Below are 14362 nucleotides of genomic sequence, written 5' to 3' on the forward strand. Positions count from 1 at the left end.
ATGTAAATCCAGCAATAAGTCCTGGTGCACAGCAGATACCTCTGCAGTTTGACGGCTAGAAGTAGATGTCCTCTAGTTCATGTGCTGTAAGGAGACAGGAGTGAAAAGAAAAGCAATTTAGAGAAGTCTTTTTTTTGGTTGAGTTGAAGCCCTCTTTTTATTGAAATATAGAAAAGGATCATTGCAGACTTAAGTTCTGAGCTGCCTGGAACAATATGCCTCCAAAAGAAAGGAAGAGCAGTGATATGCATCCTCTGTTATCAGAGGACATGATCTATCAGCCAGAGTTCATTGCAATGAAAATAAAGTCAACTGAAATTGGAGCTGCGCTATGGAAGAAAGGCTGTCATTGTAAAATTGTAGTGCTGCTTTTCAGTTCCACTGTTCATAACGTTATGGTTGTTTATGTGTTGCTAGGACAACCCTAATGTATAGTAAGTAATATTTTTATAACTCTTGGCCCTCCTTGTCTGATGCCTGGAATAATTTTCCATGTCCCTCAGCTCCATTGATTCTAACTGGAAATACTAGTCCTGTTAAAGGGTCTTTTTTCTGGCAGTCCTTCATATAAGCTTCTATTTACTAGATATAGCCAAAGCAGAAGCAAGAGAGTGCTGGGGAGAAGGCTGTATATACCGTGCATCTCCGAATTTCAGGACTTTGCTAGATAGCCCTTCAACTGCTTTGCTTTTGTGGACAGGAAGGAAGCCTCCTGAATTACCTGTTTCAAACCTGTCAATCCTGTGTAATTCCAGGCAAATATTTACCTATTTATCAGTGTTTGAAGCACTGTCCATCTCCCTGTCCCCCGTGATACATAGTTAATTAAAAGCAAGGATGCCTTAGCCATTTATGTTGCTGTTTCCTGTCAAGAGTTGATTAATAGCCTGGCAAAGGTGGAGATGCTTTAGGGGGGACTGGAAGTAGTCTCTGGCAGTCTTTGCCTTTATGCTTTGTTTCCAAATAACATCTGCATGGCAAAACAGTCAACATTGTGAGCTGAGGGATGCAGTGGGTAATCCTCCTTAAACTTTCTGTCCCAATTATTGCCTTCTGCGAGCAAGTCCAGAACTATGTGACTGCTGCTGAGCACGCTCCCTTTTTGTACTTTTTCTGTTGTAAATTACAATTCATAAAATGTTTGGACAAGGCAATGGCAGGGTGGAAGAAGTGGATAATGCAGAACTTCAAAGTTCTTTAGTGGTTTGAGTTTTCTGTTCTTTGGTATCTTACTATAGTTTTGGATTTGAAAAATGGGCACAGCAATCTTCCGAACAGGCTTTACAGTCAATCTACTGAGCTACATACAGGACTGAACAGTACATATCACATTACAGTCTGAGAATTGATTACAGCAAATCCTTTTACTTCACACTTGGGTTGACTTGTCAAATAAGAATAGTTCTCTCTTACTTGTTGAAGAAATAACAAAGCACTTGAATTCTGTGTCTCTAAGGCTGTTGTCTCAAATCCAGCACTGACATGCAGAAAGACCAGTTGTATTGGTGAGGGGGGGAGTCATTGTATGTGTTTGTAGGGCGCAGGGGATTATGGAGAACGGTGGCTTGCATTAGTCATCAAAGAATGAAAAATGGCCAGGTGCCATTGCAGATGGGCTACAGGGTGAACTGCTGAAGAGAAATGGTAGAAGGTATTGTAATTGAGCAAATAGCATTCCAAGGACAGAGTCCTGTAGACTACCTAAAGAGATAACCAATACATTTCCAGGCTCCTGAAATTCATCTTTGTTCTTCCCTGAAATCTTGCAGAAACTATACCTTAACGTACCTAGTTTCCCTTTGTTAATCAACAAGTAGTGAACCTGCTGACCAGACTGGAATGTTACCATTTCCTATCCAGCTGCAATATTAAAATGGGTTGCATAAGGCTAGTTCTTCTATAGTCTGCGCATCAGACTAGTTTTCAGATGAGCAGTTATATGATGTAATTTCTTTTAACTCTTTCCTAAAATTTCAGCCTGGCTGTTAGAAGAGATTGTTCCTGATAAGATTTTTTGTATGCATTTGTAAAATACTTGTGGAGTGTAGACTGCTGCTTTCTGCTACTTGTCAGACTGGAGTGCTTACTGATTCTCAGTATGTTCAGAGTAGATTGAAGACTATTCAAATTACTGTCTTTGTAGAAAAACAAGCCATGAGCCCAAAACAAGGTGTAGCTTTTCACTAGGAGTTGAATCAGCTTTGCAGTAAGCCCAGTAAGCATTCAAGGGAAGGAAGAGCCAGGGCTGCACTGCTGAGGGCAGAAGGAGGTGGAGCCTTCCAGGCTTCCTTTCACTTGTTACAAACTATTAGCTGGTTGTGAAAACCCATCTGGAGAAGATGCTTGAGGCTTGAGTATGGAAACGAAGAGTGAGTTACTTCTGGAAAGCTACTGTTGGTAAGGAGGAAAGAAACGTGTTGGGGAAAATTAGGAGCCAAATGTAGTTGAGGGGCCTAGCAGTTCTTTCTCTCAAAGCAGAACCATCCTAACAGTCTGATAATGCCATTTTAAGAGGGTTGCAGCAGTGGTTTACAGGTGGAAGCAAGATAATTTGTGAGCAAAGACCATCCAAATTTATCTAGTATTGGTTTGGTTATATCAGAGATGACATTTCAAGTTATCTTTAAGATAGGTGATGTAGAAGTTTTGCTGTAGGTATAGTGAGGTATTTCATTGTTTTCAGTATATAAATTGAAATATCTTCCCAGTCCTGAAGGGTTAACAGAAAGTGAAGATCATACGGGGTCCAAATGCTTTTAATAATTTTTAAAGAGTGACTGTACTATCTAGAAGGATGCATTTCATCTATGCATTTCAAAAGGAAATCTCTTCATGTTTTATTTCCATTTTAAGTGCATCTGCAGATGAAAAGTAAAGTTACTGCTGTAGAACGTTTATCCTTGCATTCCCTGGAATTATTTGTGTACCTGGGCTCCTAAATCTAAACTAGTAATTACAGAGACATTAAAGAGAGTAATTATATGGGGTTTTTAGAGGCTTATGAAGGGTATTCCAAAAGTCACCTTAATCGTAACATTGGGAATAAAACTTCATCTTCCCTTGTTTTATATCTATGTGCTAGCATGTAATTAGCTTTATCTATGAGTTTTAAGTTATGTTTCTTACTTGCTTGTTAACAGCTAACAAAAAATATTACTTGATAACCATAGGCAAATTGCGAAGTTTCAGCTTAAAGGAAACACAACATTTTCCGGTAATAAAAAAATCACAGAATCACAGAATGGTTTGGGTTGGAAGGGACCTTAGAGATCATCTAGTTCCAACTTTTCTTCATTCTGAATCAAAAATTCTGTTAAGAATAAACATTAACACTAAATGCCTGGAAAGGGAGTGGGTGGAAGGAATTTAGGATGGAACCAGTGATGGAATGTTTACTAAAGCAGTGCTATACATTGCAGTGCTATTCTGAATAATGAAAGGCTTACTGACATCAACAGCATATTTTCAGATGCAGTAAGCATATGCAGCACTGTCACTGTGACAAGCCTCAATAATAGCGTCACCATTTCACAGGCTCCTGCCTTCACTTTGGAGTCCTTCTACCAGTAGCTGGGAATAACTGTAGAGCCAAACGTAATTCTAGGCATAATGTGACTTCATGGGAGTAGAGATAGTTTGAATTTGATTTAAGCTTGGAAAGTGATAAATTTCCACTGTGACATTTAAAAAATTAAACACTTCCACACCATGTAGCGTGCAAATGAAGTAAAACTTTTATTAGGCATTTCCTTGCTGGCTTACAAAGTTCAAAGCACTGCTACTTTTCCAACCCAGTGTCATCCTGATATCAAAGCATGAGCTCCAGTATTGTGCAATTAGGTCAATAAGGTGTTTTTTCCGCATCCCCCACCCCTCACTGTTCAGAGCCACAAGTTTGCCTCTTTGCCTGTAAGCAGAGGTAGTGGTGTTAACTGTAGTAAGCTCATTTGGAGAGAAGTTGAGAGCCTCATGAATAACAACTTCTTTTGGTTTTGTGGTCAAGTCTCTACTTTTGCTGTGCCGCATACATGCCTTGGCAATAGTGCTCATAAACTGGAGGAACTGATGTGGATCACTTTATTTTACATGCAGCATTTCTAATTCTAATTGCCTGCCTCAACTAAGTAGAATCATAGAACGGTTTCGGTTGGAAGTGACCTTTAAAGGTAATCAACGCCCCTGAAATAAGCAGGGACATTTTCAACTAGATCAGGTTGCTCAAAGCCCTGCCCGGCCTGACCTTGAATGTTCCCAGGGATGGGGCATCTACAACCTGTCTGGGTAACCTGTTCAGTGTTTCACCACCCTCATCATAAAAAAAAAAATAATTCTTCCTTGTATCTAGTCTGAATCTACTCTTTTAGTTTTAAAACATTAAAAAGGCTGTACCCATCTTTCTTATAATCCCTCTTTAAAGTATTGAAAGGTGCAATAAGGTCTTCCTGGAGCCTTCTCTTTTCCAGGCTAAACCCCATCTCTCTCAGCCTTTCCTCATAAGAGAGGTGTTCCAGCCCTCTGATCATTTTTGTGGCCCTCCTCTGGACCCGCTCCAACAGGTCTGTGTCTTTCCTGTACTGAGGACTCTAGAGCTGGACGCAGTACTCCAGGTGGGGCCTCATGAGAGCGGAGGGGCAGAATAGCCTACCTCGACCTGTTGGCCACGCTTCTTTGGATGCAGCCCAGCATACAGTTGGCTTTCTGGGCTGTGAGCACACATTGCCAGCTCATGTCCAACTTTTCATCCACCGATACCCCCAAATCCTTCTCTTCAGAGGACTGCTCTCAGTCCCTTCATCCCCCAGCCTGTATTGACAACTGGGGGTTGCCCTGACCCACATGCAGGACCTTGCACTTGGCCTTGTTGAACCTCATGAGGTTCACATGGGCCCACCTCTCAGGCTTGTCTGTGTCCCTCTGAATGGCATCCTGTCCCTCAGGTGTGTCATCCACACCACTCAGCTGTACAGTAAAGCTGTTCCTTCACATACTTAGTTCTGTAATGTCATTACAGTATCTACAGAATTTTTACTTGAAAGGACATACATATTTATACAACTACGGCCTTTTTTTTTTTACCCAGAGCTGCTCATGCAACTGTTTTAATCTGAACTCCGTACCAACTATTTTTCTCTCTGCAATAACTCATGTACAAACTATACCTTCCACTTCTCCAGCTCTCTGGTCTTCTATTTGTGTCATTCCTTCCCCTAGGTGCCCTTTCCTTACATGCTATGCTTTTGTTACCTAGGTCCCGCTTTCCAAAGCACATGGTATTTACTCCTGCATTGAGAGCCTGTGGGTAGGCATAGCAATTCTCCTGATGAGATCTAGTAGCTCTGAAGCTATTGGTTTTGGAACCTACAGATAGCTCCTTGTTTTTTCCTTCTATCATCATCCACATACTAAAGGCTGAGAAGCTGTATGGTGTTCAGTAAATAATATAAACAACTGTATAGTGCCAAAATTAAGGTAAAGAAATGACAGCACTGCCTGTTTGTGACAGGTATTTTTATTGTACTTGTTTGTTAATTGAGAAAGAGGAACATATTAGCTCAATTCATCATGATCAGCATCTTGCTCCTGCTTAGGATAAGCTAGTAAATCCAGTGTTCCCAATACTAATTTAATGTTTTTATTTTTTCTTAAACTAACACCTCAAAACAGAATAAATGCCAATTCTTCTTTTCATGTTTTTGTAGCCCAACTACTTTGCTTTATTATTTAATCAGTGTCATCAAATGTATCCCCCAAAGGAGTGAGGCTCTGGGAATTCATAGCCATGAGGAAAAAAAAAAGCACAAAAACAACAAAATTTTTTTTGATAATTTAACAGTCTACTAAAACAAGACCTATCGATATATTAAGAAATAAATCCAGTTACAAATGCATGTATATAGAAGGAACTTCTGTGGATGTCAGAACAGAAAATGATAAGCTATTTACAAGATACACAGCAGGATGGTGTAGTAGCCAAGACCCACCATTCAGAAACCAAATGTGTTCTCCCCACTGTAGGCAACATACAAGAATCCATCCTCATCCTTTTCCTTCTCATAAAGTTGTCCCATAGTTAAGCTTGAAGGGGGAAAAAAAAAGAGAAATGGTTTGTTTAGATCATGACAGCTGCAAATAGTAACAGTTAGATCCTCACACAAACAAGGATTAACATAAGATAAAACTTGTATGTTAATATAAATTGAAGTACAAAAATGAGGATATATGAAAAGCAGTTGACTCCTGAGTTAGCAAAATGATCCTGGGCTCTCTGCAGAGTGTCTAGGTTTTTGCTACTTCTTCACAAATGCATTTGTCGGAATGCTTCCTTATTTTATTAGAAATTAGTCACTGACTGTATTTCAGGTTCTGAATCATCCATTATTGATGCTGTGACTAATACCAGGATCAATAGCCTGATAGCACCTTCCTTGAATGCAGCTGCATTAACGTCCTGCTTCTTTTTTAGGCAATCTCATTTCTCCCTCCACCTGCTGTAGTCATGAATGTTCAGCTGGTCTCAAGTCTATCAAACTTGTACTTTTTGGACTGTTCCTTTGAGATGTAGTTGTTTTGGGGATTAAGAGCTTTGTTTTCTAAATTGTTAAAAAGTGATGATTTAAAATAGTGCTAGTACCAAAATGTGTGGGCAATAAATTACAAGTCAGCCAGATACTAGTGCTTTTTCAGTGGATAAGCTATTGAACATTTGCTGAAATGAAAATTTTCTTAAACCGAATAGGCATGTGGCCCTTCACAGTCTAAGCAGTTGTGGGTTTTAGAGCAATGTCTGTATTTCGAAAACAAAAAGAAACCGTAGCAATTACTTGGCCAGTAGCAACTGCTCCAACCATCTATCTACAGATGAAACAGGCAGTTGACATCAGGCAGTTACACAAATGTCACCTCCTTAGCTCGCCTTTCTTTGAGTTGCCAAGACTGGGAAAAGGCTAGTGAACTGAAAGATGCAGACTGAATGTAAGTGACAGAGAGAATGATCATGGCTTTTTACCCAACAGAGGAGCTGGGAAGAGCTGCAGGCAGTACTTGAAATGGAAGGGAATTGGTTAAGTAGTAGATAAACTTCTGGATGAGGAGAGAAGGATGTCAAGAGTTAGTGGTCTGTTTAATAAATTCAGTCTACAAGAGGAGCAGAGCCATTAACATATTATATTTTTGTTTTTCTGTTAACAAGTTACTATTTTTGCATTAATATTGAAGGTTCAAGGCCCTATTTTTCTGGCAGGGATGTGACATCTCATCTTGAATGTGTGAGATGAGACAATGTGGCCTTTCTTTTTCTTTTCTGTTCCTAGCAGTTCTACAGCACTGCTAAGATGACGACATACAGACATTTCTAACACTCTTAGAAGAAAGCGAGCAGAAAAAGACAGTTCTCACAGGTCCCTATTGTGTATCACAAAGTAAATAAAAATATTCCTAACTGAGTCTGGACAGGTTTCCCAGAAGGACTGTTACTGTGCTACACAGGTAAGGATTAATAAGAATACTACTATATCTAAGCCACATAACATCATGACATACTGTTTCCTCAAATACTATTGAAATATATAGAAACCAGTTGTAGCTGCTTCTGCTATACGTTATTCTGTATGTAGCAGACAACAATGAAACTTATTCCTTTATAAAAGCAATGTGAAAAACTGTCACTTTGCATTTTGTGTTTATAGAAGAAAATAAGTAATTTTTTAAAACAAGTAACAGCAACTAGTCTGTAACCTCATAATTTCTTTGTAAACTGACAGATTTCAGAATAATTTATGGCGTTTCCTTTGGAATATTTAACATGCAGCTTTTTTGTTACATTGAGAATGATTTTTTTTTTGGCATTGATCATGTATATGTTATTGCACTCAACCGAAGATATCATAATAACTGTAGATCTCACCCTCTCGCAACGGAAGTAAATCATAGTAACATTTTTCAGTCATTTTTCCTTTCGGCCTAGCTCAAGAAATAAGATGTTAAACTCATGAAAAAAAAAAACTATCAGGGTGAGATTAGATGTAACAAAACACCTCCTAAAATCACCAAATAAGCCTGAAAGAGGGGAGTTACTGGCCCTGTGATATACCAGGCTTGCTGAAATGCTTCTGAATACCAAGGAAATAGCCACTGACCTGGATTGTGGGACAGTCTTGTCTACAAAGAGGAATATTGCTTTCTCAGATGGGAGTTGAATCCTCTTCCTGATGATCCACATGAACTGGGCCACAGTGATGTCAGATGGAACTAAGTACTTCCTCTTGTCAATATCAACAATCTGAGATCCCGATACCTTCTCCACTATGACCTGTAAAGTGCAGGTGTGAAGGTCAGGCTTTTCAGGATTGGTATGAACAGACAGCTTTGGTAATCACTTGCTGGTACAGGCTTGCAACAGTGAGCAGAGGGGAGAACAAAAAGGTTCCTTGACCACAGCCAAATGAGAGGTAAGACTGGCTCAGCAGTGTGAAACCTGATTTTACAACTGCACTGAAATCTACATTCTTATACATAATGGCTCAAAACTTATGTCCAAGGATAACAGTCATGGGGTAAAAAGATGCAATATGTCTAAAAGAAACCTGTGACAGGAAAGTATAGGTATCTTTTAACTTTTTGTATGCTGATGATAAGAAATTACTGTAGTGTGAACCTCAAGTTGAAAATGAGCCAGCACTGTGCCCTGGTAGCAAGGAAGGTTAATGGTTTCCTGGGATGCATTAGACAAAGTATTGCCAGCAGGTCCAGGAAGGTGCTCTTTACTGGCACTGGTGAGGCCACACCTGGAGCGCTGTGTCCAGTTCTGAGCTCCTCAGTACAAGAGAGACGTGGACATAACTGGAGAGAGTCCAACAAAGGGCCTCGAAGATGTTTAAGGGACTGGAGCATCTCTCCTATGAGGAAAGGCTGGGAGAGCTGGGACTGTTCAGCCTAGAGAAGGCTTCAGAGGATCTTACCAATGTGTATAAATACCTGAAGGGAGGGTGCAAAGCAAATGGAGCCAGGCTGTTTTCAGTGGTCTCTAGTGACAGGTCAAGAGGCAATGGGCACAACTGAAGCACAGGAGGTTCCCTCTGAACATCAGGAAGCACTTTTCTACTGTGTAGGTGAGGGAGCACTGGCAGAGGTTGCCCAGAAAGGTTGTGGAGTCTACCAGCTTGGAGATACTCAAAACTCATCTAGATGTGGTCCTGGGTGTCTCTGGCTGTAGGTGGCCCTGCTTGAGCCAGGGAGGAGTTGGACCAGATGACCTCCTGAGGTCCCTTCCCACCTCAACCATTCTGTGATTCTGTGATTTATTCACACTGGGACAGTAACGTCCTATTGTGTTTAAATATGGCTAATTTTCAAAATGTTCTGAAGTTTGCACCATCAAAAAAATAACTGTATTCTGCAAGAAAAGCTTGGGAGGCAGGGGCAAGTGAGGAATTGGCATCTACTGAGCCATCTGAAGCACAGGCAGCTTGAAAACTTCATGTTTCTGAGTGGCTTGTCTGCAGTACTTCCCTTTAACCGGTGATTGAAGGAAGGAGTCCAGGACTTCTGTCTTCTCACTTACTCCTGTTGATAGCAACAAACTGAGGAATCTATTTAACCGTATTTCCTCCTTGCCCCATTTGGCTGTAGTGGAGTCAAGAAAAATTCAACTAGAGTGCAGCACTGGTATCTGGGCAGCTCATCTGAGGAAGTGCATTGCCTATTATTTTGGTTTTGTCACTATCACAACATAAAAAGAAAGAATAGAATAGTTCAGTTGCAAGGAACATACAATGATCATCTAGTCCAACTGCCTAACCACTTCAGGGCTGCCCTCGAATTAAAGCATCTTATTAAGAGCATTGTCCAAATGTCTCTTAAATGCTGACAGGCTTGGGGCATTGACCATCTGTAGGAAGCCTGTTTCAATGTTTGACTACCCTCTCGGTAAAGAAACGCTTCCTAATGTCAAGTCTGAACTGCCTCTGATGCAGCTTTGAACCATTCCCATGTGTCCTGTGACTGGATACCAGGGAGATAAGCACCTCCCTCTCCACATCCCCTCCTCAGGAAGCTGCAGAGAGCAATGAGGTTGCCCCTCAGCCTCCTTTTCACCAAACTAAACGGATCCAGCTTATAGGACATGCAAGTGTGACCATCATTGCTGGAAATCTTGTGTTACACAGAATTCTAATTTGCAACAAGCATGCCCTATCTCTTTTAAATTGTCATATGACTAAATAAAATCCCACGATACAAAGAAATACAGGTTTAATGTACACACCACCTCCACCCTTCCAACTTAACCATCTTCTTTAAACAATGTCCCAAGTTGCTCCTAACAGATGGCAGAACCAACTGCTTTTATATGGTGTACAGCAAAATTAGAAATAAATTTCAGTAATATTGAAGCTAAAAAATCAGTATTTAGGTAAACGAGAGGGAGAATCACCAGCCTAGTATTTAATCTGCTATTGCACTTGTAGTGCAGAAGCCAGAGATGCCAAAATGGCTCTCAGGCTTCCATCTAGAGCATTAGCGTATTCATTAACTCTTGTTTTTTCGCCCCCTTCCCTGAAGTCTTTGGTATTTATCTGTGCAGCCTCCTGTACTATTACAAAACATGTATCAGTATGTCAGAAATTGTCACGCTAAGTAGAGGCACATGCATACTTCAGGTAACTCCGTGCAGAGCTGAAGCAGCTGTGTTATATCTGAATACAGCCAAAACTGAGAGTTACAGTGTGAACTGTGGTATACGGCAAAGTTCTGGTTGGTCATAGACTACATGTTCATTTTTTTTACAGTGCTTTGCAGCACTGCTTTTAATTTGAAATCCATGCTTTCTGCATCTATATAATTAATCCAGCAATGATTACTGATTTCCCATAGCTAGCCACCAAGCATTTCAGCCAAGGTCTACAATGCTTCAAGGAAGAGAAATGAAGCATGGCTGCAGTATACTCTGGGATACCAGTTGGCCTGCCAAGGATGCCAGGTTGAGCACTCCCACCAAATCACCAGAAAGGCGCCATGATGTGATCTTGTCTGTGTGCCTCTGCTGTACCAGACTTACGCTGCCAGATAATCCAGCAATGTATGCATCTGATGTTAAAAACTATATGATTACAGCTTCAGTTAATTGATGACAGTGAAACCATACTAATAAAGTGTAGGTTTTAGCTATATATGAATGAAAGCCAGGTAGAATATGTAGGCTGTAAGGAAAAAAAGTAAAATAAAAAAATTAAATAAAAAATCACAACCCATGCTTATGCTGCTAAGCCACCATAGGAACTTCACTATTCTCTGCTTACACCAGGAGCGTTTGGTAACAGAAAGCAGGTAGGAACCCAAGCAGAGATGCCTAGGTAAGATGATGTTGGCAGCAACAGGCTTTTGTTGGCAACTCTGAAAAAAGACTGCCTATGTTAATCACTATTTTAGGACATCTGTACACTCAGGTCTGCGATAACATACTGATTTTATCACTGGAAACCAGAATATTTTTTTTTAACTGCACTCTAAGGTATATTGTTTGTTCCACTGTGTTATTGTTGTCAAAGTATGACTCACTGATGCTGTTCTCTGCTTTGTATTATGCTGATTAGAGTACCTTACTCCATAGGTTAGGAAATTAGAAATTGACTACAGGAAGGAAAGATAGCAAGATGGCCACAAACAAAACCAAACAAAAAGGAACAGGTACAGGAGAAAGGAGAATTAAGTATTACTTGTGGAAATGACCTGATGCTTATTGCTCTGCATAGGCTAGTTCCTGGAGGAAAAATGCAGCATATGGTGAAATAAGGCTTACAAGAAGTTCCAGCATCTCCGTTCCTTAGCTCTGCATTCCCCATAGCTACAACATACAGCTAATGCTCAAGTAAATTTACAAAATATGCTATCTTATGATCTGGAGAGCATTTTCCTTATAATTTCTTAATAGCTCTCTCTATAGAAACAGAAGGAGGGCATGGTAGCTGCCCTTTGCAACTTAGTATGAGGGAACTGTAAAGAGGACCAAGAACAGCCTGAAAGGAATACTGAAGTCTTAACAACTGATAGGGTTTTTTAAATAAAATATTACAATAACACACTAGGCATTTTAGCTTCATAATGCAGAAACTGTCATAACTGGAATTCAAGGCTGTTGGTGAACTGCTTATAGTAACATTTATAGATACCTTTAACCCTTAAACCACTTGATTCCCCAGGCAAATTTAAAATTGCAGTGCTTAGCAAGCATGAATTTCTTTCACTTCCCATTTTATTCCTAAAAGGTGTAGCCTAGGACAGAGGCAGGCTGTTTATACATTATATTAGTAGCTTTGAACCACTGTAGCATCTCTAAATCCAGGTAGATGGATACAGCAGCTGAGAACTGAAGTCACTTTGACCTATGTCCCTCTGGATGCAGGCTATAAGCTGGAAAGCAGGAAACATACATTAGGTCTGAAAACCACTTTTGACTACTAAATGCCAAAAATATATTTGATACCAACTATTTTGTCAAAGTTACAATTTGTATCATCAAGCAGAAAACACATATTGGTCCAGACAAAGCATCACACTGCAATTTGAGATTTAATTCCTGTATCCATCCACACCTGGCTATCCATTCCTGATACAGCATCTGACTCACTATGAGTTTCAACGTCTCTTTTTCCCCTAGGATTATGAAAGAGATTCTTGAAATGGACAAACGGAATCTGTGGAGATGCATGGTCATTAGCATGCTACAGTCTATATATGAGGGGGGTTAGCCAAGCAGAGAATGGCAAGGATCAGATCAGCTTGCCAGACTGCAACTGGAGAAGATGCTGTGACTAGGTGCAACTCAGCAACAGTGAAAGTCAATGGGATTAGAGGTTCTTCTCTGGGCTGCGCTGTCTAATGGATAAGTTATTTGCCAAGAGCTCAGACAGGAGTGGCACTAACTGGCATGTGGTCAGATGGGATGTGGGAAATTTTACTCACGAGCAGATAAGTTGAGAATGTGGACATCTTACTAGCTGTTACATAAGGATGTGAAGCATGGTCATTTCAGTGACTGAAACATGATAAAAGGGATTGCAGAGTGAAGAAAGGTCATTCACTATTTAGCAGGTAGGTAGGTATTAATGCAGAAAGGAGGGGTCACCACTTGCACTGGCTCTTCAAACAACAGAGTGTGCATGGGGAGATTCAACACGATAAGTGGTTATAAGCATGGAATACATGAGGGAAAATCACCTTCCTCATATAGACAGAATGGAAGATTGCCAAGGTTTAAAGAATTTATGATCTTTCTTGGGATCAGGCACAGAATAAATCCTCAAGACACTGAAGGCATGTGCTCTAGATAATTGCCATTAGAAGAAACCAGGACACTGATAAACCATAAACATGCCTGGAAAGTGTTTAGTGCCTAACAGGCACTCTTGCTTACTTGTCAATATGCACTGGGACAGAGGAGGGAACGTTGGATTAGTTAGACGTGTTTGGGGCCTCTTTAAAACATCTAAGGACACAAAAGGGAAGATGAATTTACTTAGTAGGATCTGATCAAAGAAGAGAGGGCAGGATGGAAACAGCTTATCCACCTCTGCCTCTAGGTACTCAGATGAAGCTGGCTTGGTTTACTCACCGGGACACGGTCGGGGTATTTGGCTCGGATTTTTGCCGACTCGACACATCTGTGCTCTGTGAACAAAACTCATAATTAGTCATTGCATAGTAATAGTATCGCCAGTGTCCTAGGCAGAGAGGGCAGTGCTCGCAGGGATGGGATCGCGGCCGTCTTGCTGCCCCCGACGGGGTTCTCCAGCTGTTCAGGGAGGCCGTCCCCGGGCATCTGGCCACCCTTCGCCGAGGGCCGCAGGCGGCTGTCCGCCCAGAGACAAGACGACCAGCTCGGGGAGCCGACTGGGGCACACAACGTCGGGAGGCCGCGGAGCGGATGGCGGCGGGAGACGGAGGGCGGCGGGGCCGCCGCCGGGCAGCGCCTGGCCCGGGCCCATCCTTACCCAGCGCGTGGTCCTCCTTGAACATCCACTTCATGGTGGGAGCCTGCGGTAAGCGGCGAGGCCCGTGTGCGGGCGGGCAGGGGCTGTCCCGGGCGGCCGGGCCTGTCGCTGTCACAGTCCCTGTCACAACAACAACAATCACGGCTCGGCAGGCGGGACTTCCGGCTCGCCAGTTCCCTAGCAACCACCCACAAGACAGCGCTTCCGGCCGGGGATGGAGGGGTGGGGTTGTAGCATCTGGGCATGCAGTCACTCGGCAGATGCGAGGCTACGTGTCGGCTCTGCTCGAGGCGTTCCCGGGGCGCGGGAAGTGCCGCCGTCTCCGTCCTGCTGCCGTTCTCGGGCGCTTTCCCGCCTCCCCGCAGTCGTCGGTCCCG

At 41.8% G+C, this 14362-nt stretch overlaps 1 protein-coding gene across 2 annotated transcripts; it reads right to left on the reverse strand.

The window, feature by feature from the left end:
- Positions 1 to 20: 20 nt before the first annotated feature.
- Positions 21 to 14055, reverse strand: GABARAPL2 (GABA type A receptor associated protein like 2). Of its 2 annotated transcripts, XM_086621178.1 has the most exons (5): positions 13986 to 14055; positions 13607 to 13662; positions 8136 to 8308; positions 5982 to 6075; positions 21 to 84 (listed from the first exon to the last, which is right to left on the reverse strand). In XM_086621178.1, the coding sequence occupies exons 1-4, from the start codon at positions 14017 to 14019 to the stop codon at positions 5985 to 5987; spliced, it is 354 nt and encodes a 117-aa protein (XP_086477304.1). In that variant the 5' UTR covers positions 14020 to 14055; the 3' UTR covers positions 21 to 84; positions 5982 to 5984. The 2 variants fall into 2 exon arrangements, with proteins under 2 accessions (XP_086477304.1, XP_086477303.1); XM_086621177.1 differs by lacking the exon at positions 21 to 84 and having other exon boundaries at positions 5056 to 6075.
- Positions 14056 to 14362: the final 307 nt, after the last annotated feature.

The sequence above is a fragment of the Tauraco erythrolophus genome, chromosome 15 (assembly GCF_009769465.1).
Source record: "Tauraco erythrolophus isolate bTauEry1 chromosome 15, bTauEry1.pri, whole genome shotgun sequence".
Classification (NCBI taxonomy): Eukaryota; Metazoa; Chordata; class Aves; order Musophagiformes; family Musophagidae; genus Tauraco; species Tauraco erythrolophus.

Excerpts from the sequence above, each read along its gene's own strand:
- GABARAPL2 (XM_086621178.1), bottom strand. The coding sequence starts at position 14,019 with ATGAAGTGGATGTTCAAGGAGGACCACGCGCTGG. Across the intron at positions 13,663-13,985 it reads CAAGGAGGACCACGCGCTGG|AGCACAGATGTGTCGAGTCG; the intron begins GTAAGGATGGGC and ends TTTTGTTCACAG. Across the intron at positions 8,309-13,606 it reads AATACCCCGACCGTGTCCCG|GTCATAGTGGAGAAGGTATC; the intron begins GTGAGTAAACCA and ends TGCACTTTACAG.